General features: G+C 52.7%; 2 protein-coding genes across 3 annotated transcripts in view; one reads left to right on the forward strand and one right to left on the reverse strand.

Annotated features, from left to right (window-relative positions):
* LOC310946393 (transcription termination factor 1-like) overlaps positions 1–3,667 on the forward strand; it is a gene marked incomplete at its 3' end in the record, with an annotated part of 15,187 nt that extends 11,520 nt beyond the window's left edge. Inside the window, exons 6-11 of the mRNA XM_083912839.1 lie at positions 20–144; positions 511–706; positions 1,264–1,356; positions 1,551–1,616; positions 2,048–2,133; positions 3,468–3,667. Coding sequence (XP_083768965.1) covers positions 20–144; positions 511–706; positions 1,264–1,356; positions 1,551–1,616; positions 2,048–2,133; positions 3,468–3,667 — 766 coding nt within the window. The remainder of the gene's footprint in view (positions 1–19; positions 145–510; positions 707–1,263; positions 1,357–1,550; positions 1,617–2,047; positions 2,134–3,467) is intronic.
* Positions 3,668–5,744: 2,077 nt separating this feature from the next.
* The window catches only part of endog (endonuclease G), a gene marked incomplete at its 5' end in the record, with an annotated part of 4,490 nt that continues 2,734 nt past the window's right edge, over positions 5,745–7,500 (reverse strand). For both annotated transcript variants that reach the window (XM_083913007.1, XM_083913008.1), the window contains one exon: positions 5,745–6,561. In XM_083913007.1, the coding sequence (XP_083769133.1) occupies positions 6,340–6,561 (222 nt within the window). In that variant the 3' untranslated portion in view covers positions 5,745–6,339. The remainder of the gene's footprint in view (positions 6,562–7,500) is intronic.

Genomic DNA, 7,500 nt, shown 5'->3' on the forward strand with positions numbered 1-7,500 from the left:
TGTGTGGGCGTGGTCTCAGGTTCTCGGAGGAGGAGGTGCGTTCTCTGGTGAAGCTTCATAATCTCCACGGTAACGACTGGAAGAGGATCAGTGACAAGATGGACCGCAGCGTGCACGCCCTGGAGAAGCGCTTCGCCCACATCGGTAAACACACGCCCACGTCTGTAAACACACGCCCACGTCTGTAAACCCATGCCCACGTCTGTAAACACACACCAACATCTGTAAACACACATCTGTAAAACACACGCACGCTCGCCAACATCTGTAAACGCACGCTCGACAACGTCTGTAAACACACACACGCTCGACAACGTCTGTAAACACACTCGCCCTTTTCAGCCCACGGGCGCACGTTCTACGTGTTCATCGATGCTTGTGCTAACGTTGAACCTTGAACCCGACCCGAGCTCTTAAAGAGGTTCTGAAAAGGTTCTGATGACCCAGGAAGTCCCCGTTCCCCCTGATCCTGCCCGGGTCCACATGTGATCCATGTTCTGTGTCGTGCAGCTTCAGGTCGAGGGTCGTGGAGCGAGGACGAGGAGTCCCGACTGAAGCAGGCCCTGAAGGATCACCTGGAGGTGCTGGTCCAACAGAACTCTGCAGGTCCTGGTCTGACCCGGGACCAGCTGTGCAACAACCTGCCCTGGAACATCATCAGCCGGAAGGTCGGGACCAGATCCTGGACCCAGTGTCGCCTCAAATGGTCAGTACCCCTGCAGGTGCTGAAGGTGGTGTAGGGTGGTGTTAGGGTGGTGTCAGGGTGGTGCTCTGTGGTGTCAGGGTGTTGCAGGGTGGTGCAGGGTGGTGTCAGGGTGGTGTAGGGTGGTGCAGGGTGGTGTAGGGTGGTGCAGGGTGGTGTCAGGGTGGTGCTCACCTGTGCTCTGTTGCAGGTTCTCCCTGCTGAAGGTGGTGCAGGGTGGTGTCAGGGTGTTGCAGGGTGGTGCTCAGGTGTTAGGGTGGTGTAGGGTGGTGCAGGGTGGTGTCAGGGTGGTGCAGGGTGGTGCAGGGTGGTGCAGGGTGGTGTCAGGGTGGTGCAGGGTGGTGCAGGGTGGTGTCAGGGTGGTGCAGGGTGGTGCAGGGTGGTGTCAGGGTGGTGCAGGGTGGTGTCAGGGTGGTGTCAGGGTGGTGCAGGGTGGTGCAGGGTGGTGCAGGGTGGTGCAGGGTGGTGCAGGGTGGTGCAGGGTGTTGTAGGGTGGTGCAGGGTGGTGTCAGGGTGTTGCAGGGTGGTGCAGGGTGGAGCTCACCTGTGCTCTGTTGCAGGTTCTCCCTGCTGAAGGTGGTGCTGGCCTCAGGTGACGGAGCCTTTAACAGAGGAGCTGAAGGAGTCGAGGCCAAAATCCAGCTCATCAACACGTGAGACGCCCTTTCACAATAAAACCTCTTTCACAATAAAACCTCTTTCACAATAAAACCTCTTTCACAATAAAACCTCTTTCACAATAAAACCTCTTTCACAATAAAACCTCTTTCATAATAAAAACCCTTTCACAATAAAACCTCTTTCAAAATAAAACCTCTTTCACACTAAAACGTCGACTGTGTTGCAGCCTGTACAACATGCGAGTGGACGACCCCGCTGACATCCACTGGGACGAGGTCGCAGAGACCATCGGGTGAGATGCGCTCACAAACATGCTAACAAACATGCTAACAAACGTAACAACAAACATGCTAACAAACATGCTAACAAACGTAACAACAAACATGCTAACAAACATGCTTACATACGTAACAACAAACATGCTAACAAACATGCTAACAATCGTAATAACAAACATGCTAACAAAAGTAACAACAAACATGCTAACAAACATGCTAACAATCGTAATAACAAACATGCTAACAAACGTAACAACAAACATGCTAACAAACATGCTAACAATCGTAATAACAAACATGCTCACAAATATAATAACAAATATATGCTAACAGATGTGCAAACAGACATGCTAACTGTTGCCCTGTGTTGCAGTAAAGCGACTCTGCTAACAGACGTGCTAACACCCATGCTAACAGTCATGCTAACTGTTTCCCTGTGTTGCAGGAAAGCGACGCCTGTTTGTCTTCAGAAAACTTTTCACCGGCTGAAAGTTTCAAGAATTCCAAACTGGACGAATGTTTCATACGGAGGTAACGACGTTTATCCGTCTGTAGCTTTATCTGTCTGTAGCTCCGTCTGTAGCTCCGTCTGTAGCTCCGTCTGTAGCTTTAATCTGTCTGTAGCTCCGCCTGTAGCTCCGTCTGTACTGTCTGTAGCTCCGTCTGTAGCTCTGCCTGTAGCTCCGTCTGTAGCTCTGTCTGTAGCTCTGCCTGTAGCTCCGTCTGTGGCTCTGTCTGTAGCTCTGCCTGTAGCTCTGTCTGTACTGTCTGTAGCTCCGTCTGTAGCTCCGTCTGTGGCTCTGTCTGTAGCTCCGTCTGTGGCTCTGTCTGTAGCTCTGCCTGTAGCTCTGTCTGTACTGTCTGTAGCTCTGTCTGTAGCTCCGTCTGTAGCTATGTCTGTACTGTCTGTAGCTCCGTCTGTAGCTCCGTCTGTAGCTCTGCTTGTGGCTTTGTCTGTAGCTCCGTCTGTAACTCTGCCTGTGGCTCCGTCTGTAACTCTGCCTGTAGCTCTGCCTGTAGCTCTGTCTGTAGCTCTGTCTGTAACTCTGCCTGTAGCTCTGTCTGTAACTCTGTCTGTAGCTCCGTCTGTAGCTCCGTCTGTAGCTCTGCCTGTAGCTCTGCCTGTAGCTCTGTCTGTAGCTCTGTCTGTAACTCTGCCTGTAGCTCTGTCTGTAGCTCCGTCTGTAGCTCCGTCTGTAGCTCTGTCTGTAGCTCTGTCTGTAGCTCCGTCTGTAGCTCCGTCTGTAACTCTGCCTGTAACTCTGTCTGTAGCTCTGCCTGTAGCTCTGTCTGTAGCTCCGTCTGTAGCTCCGTCTGTAACTCTGCCTGTAGCTCTGTCTGTAGCTCTGTCTGTGGCTCCGTCTGTAGCTCTGTCTGTAATGTCTGTAGCTCCGTCTGTGGCTCTGTCTGTAGCTCTGTCTGTAGCTCCGTCTGTAACTCTGCCTGTAGCTCCGTCTGTAACTCTGCCTGTAGCTCTGCCTGTAGCTCTGCCTGTAGCTCTGTCTGTGGCTCCGTCTGTAGCTCTGTCTGTAATGTCTGTAGCTCCGTCTGTGGCTCTGTCTGTAGCTCTGTCTGTAGCTCCGTCTGTAACTCTGCCTGTAGCTCTGCCTGTAGCTCTGTCTGTGGCTCCGTCTGTAGCTCTGTCTGTAATGTCTGTAACTCTGCCTGTAGCTCCGTCTGTAGCTCTGCCTGCAGCTCTGTCTGTGGCTCCGTCTGCAGCTCTGTCTGTAATGTCTGTAGCTCCGTCTGTGGCTCTGTCTGTAGCTCCGTCTGTAGCTCCGTCTGTAGCTCCGTCTGTACCTCTGTCTGTACTGTGACACTGAGCTGGTGACTAAAGGTGCCTGATGATGTCACTTCCTGTCCAGAGATCGTGGACTTCCTGCACATGAGGGTGGTTCCTGTTCTGCAGGAGAAGCTGAAGAAGATGAGCAGGAAGGAGGAAGAGGGGGGGGAGGGGGAGGAGGGGGGGGGCAGGTACCTGCTGTCCGACGTCTTCAGCTCGAACCACGCCCACGACGACCTCCAGGAGGTGGACAACAGCCAATCAGGGCGCAGGAGGATGTAGTGACCTCCCCCAGAGCCAATCAGGACGCAGGAGGGCTATGTGACCTGCTCCAGAGCCAATCAGGACGCAGGAGGATGATGTGACCTCCCCCAGAGCCAATCAGGACGCAGGAGGATGTAGTTACCTGATCCAGAGCCAATCAGGACGCAGGAGGGTGATGTGACCCGAGTCAGGATGGTTGAGTCTCCAGGTTCTCATCTGAACTCTGGTTAAAGATCTTTGGGGGCGGGGTTAAAATCCTGGTTTCTGATTGGATAAACCATCTGTCTGTCACCAACACACGGGACAAACCAACCAATCAGATGAGTGAAGCGTGTGACGTGCTAACAGCGTGTGACGTGCTAACAGCGTGTGACGTGCTAACAGCGTGTGACGTGCTAACAGCGTGTGACGTGCTAACAGCGCGTGACATGCTAACAGCGTGTGACGTGCTAACAGCGTGTGACGTGCTAACAGCGCGTGACGTGCTAACAGCGTGTGACGTGCTAACGGCGTGTGACGTGCTAACGGCGTGTGACGTGCTAACGGCGTGTGACGTGCTAACGGCGTGTGACGTGCTAACAGCGCGTGACGTGCTAACAGCGTGGAGGCAAAGCTGAGAAAGGAAACAACATGTGGGTAAAGGAGATTTTCCTTCAGGGGTCAGAGACCAGGGGTCAGGGGTCAGGGGTCAGAGGTCAGGGGTCAGGACGGAGAGGAAGCGTCCACTAAAACGACGTGATTGGCTGCTGCTGCCGACATGAACTGAACAGTGGCTGGACAGGAAGTGACTCTGAGGCTTTTATTTTGAAGGTCCTGATGATTTTGTGTTTTTATTTTTCTAATGAAAAAAGTTTTATCAAGTTTTCTGTCTGAACGTCTTTTATTGAAACCAGTTCAATCACACACACACACACACAGACACAGACACACATGCACACACACACACACACACACGCACACACACACACACACACACACACACTCACACACAGAGACACACACACACACACAGACACACACACACAGACACAGAGACACACACACACGCACACACACACACACACACAGACACACACACACACACTCACACACAGAGACAGACACACACACACACACACACACACACACAGAGACACACACACGCACACACACACACGCACACATAGACACACACACACAGACACACACACACACTCACAGACACGCACACACACACAGACACACACACACTCACACAGACACTCACAGACACGCACACACACACACAGAGACACAGACACACACACACTCACACAGACACACACACACACTCAAAGACACACACGCGCAGACACACTCACAGACACACACACACACACACACACACTCACAGACACGCACACACACACAGACACACACACACTCACACAGACACTCACAGACACGCACACACACACACAGAGACACAGACACACACACACTCACACAGACACACACACACACTCAAAGACACACACGCGCAGACACACTCACAGACACACACACAGACACTCACACACAGGTTTGAAGCCATTTGGCCGTCGCCATTTTGTTTTTCTGGATCCATAGGCGACCACATTTGGACAGGAGTGAGTCGCTGCTTCAGTGGCGCTGTGTGCTAACGCTAACAGCAGCTAACGCTAACAGCAGCTAACCCTTTAACCTGATCTGCAGATTTCACTGTGAAGCAAAGGAGTGATGTTGAGGGGGATGTTACTCACAGTATCTGGCAACCCTGACAGTAACACAGCAGAAGAAGTCGATGGGACGACACAGAAACATGCTAACAAACGTGCTAACACAGAAACATGCTAACAAACGTGCTAACACAGAAACATGCTAACAAACGTGCTAACACATAAACATGCTAACAAACGTGCTAACACAGAAACATGCTAACAAACATGCTAACACAGAAACAGGAAAATGCTTTGTGGTTGAACGTTGGAGGCGTCTCCGTGGTTAAAGCAGCCGCCGCGGCGCCTTTTGTGGCGTTGACGTTTGCGTTCAGAGCGCCGTTAAAATCAAACATGGCGGCTCCGCGAAACAACAAACATTTAAAGGTTTTTTTATTGTCCTTAAAAGAAATTTATTGAAAATCAAAGAAACATTTTCAGAGCAAAGTTCGTTCATCAGTTTACGACAAAGGAAACAAGTTACAGCTTCGTCCGACGACAAACATCAGCAGGTAACGCAAGCTAACGCTAACACCAGCTAGCGCTAACACAGCTAATGATAACTCCAGCTAAAGCTAACTCCAGCTAACGCTAACACAGCTAATGATAACTCCAGCTAACGCTAACACAGCTAATGATAAAGGCAGCTAACGCTAACGGCAGCTAACGCTAACGGTAGCTTTGTTGTGAAGGTGCAGCAGAGGAAATGAAGACACTGAGGGAAGTTCACTGCTTCTGTTTAATGTTCACCGTTGCCGTGGAAACGCACTAAACCTCTGTCCTGATTGGCAGGAGGCCGTGTAGCCGCGCCCCGAAGCATCATGGTCTGTGGTGATGGCGTCCGGTGCATTGTGGGTAATGCAGTTCTCTGGGTGGTGGTTATGCCTGGTGCATTGTGGGTAACCGGCTCAGCGGGCGCTGATGGCCTGAGGTGCATTGTGGGTGATGGGGCTCAGCGGGCGCTGATGGCCTGAGGTGCATTGTGGGTGATGGGGCTCAGCGGGCGCTGATGGCCTGCGGTGCATTGTGGGTAACGGCGCTCAGGCTGCTCGTCCTCTTCATGATGTTGGGGACGAACTGCAGCCCCGCCGCTCTCTCGACGGTTTCTATGGGAACCAGGAAACGCTCCAGAGGAACCTTCTCATCGATTGGTTCGTTCGGCAAAACGTACGAACGAAGCTCCACCCCCCGACCGTCCGGCTGCTCCAGGATCAGCACCTGAGGACACGAGGGACAGGTGAGACACGTGAGGACAGGTGAGACAGGACAGGTGAGACACGTGAGGACAGGTGAGACACGTGAGGACAGGTGAGACATGTGAGGACAGGTGAGACACGTGAGGACAGGTGAGACACGTGAGGACAGGTGAGACAGGACAGGTGAGACACGTGAGGACAGGTGAGACACGTGAGGACAGGTGAGACACATGAGGACAGGTGAGACACGTGAGGACAGGTGAGACACGTGAGGACAGGTGAGACATGTGAGGACAGGTGAGACACGTGAGGACAGGTGAGACACGTGAGGACAGGTGAGACACGTGAGGACAGGTGAGACACCAGGACAGGTGAGACACGTGAGGACAGGTGAGACACGAGGGACAGGTGTGACACGTGAGGACAGGTGAGACACATGAGGACAGGTGAGACATGAGGACAGGTGAGACACGTGAGGACAGGTGAGACACGTGAGGACAGGTGAGACACCAGGACAGGTGAGACACGTGAGGACAGGTGTGACACGAGGGACAGGTGTGACACGTGAGGACAGGTGAGACACGTGAGGACAGGTGAGACACGTGAGGACAGGTGAGACACATGAGGACAGGTGAGACACATGAGGACAGGTGAGACACGTGAGGACAGGTGAGACACATGAGGACAGGTGAGACACGTGAGGACAGGTGAGACACGTGAGGACAGGTGAGACACATGAGGACAGGTGAGACACATGAGGACAGGTGAGACACGTGAGGACAGGTGAGACACATGAGGACAGGTGAGACACGTGAGGACAGGTGAGACACGAGGGACAGGTGAGACACATGAGGACAGGTGAGACACGTGAGGACAGGTGAGACACGTCAGGACAGGTGAGACACGTGAGGACAGGTGAGACACGTCAGGACAGGTGAGACACATGAGGACAGGTGAGACA

This window comes from Echiichthys vipera (genome assembly GCF_963691815.1).
Source record: "Echiichthys vipera genome assembly, chromosome: 4".
NCBI classification, from domain to species: domain Eukaryota; kingdom Metazoa; phylum Chordata; class Actinopteri; order Perciformes; family Trachinidae; genus Echiichthys; species Echiichthys vipera.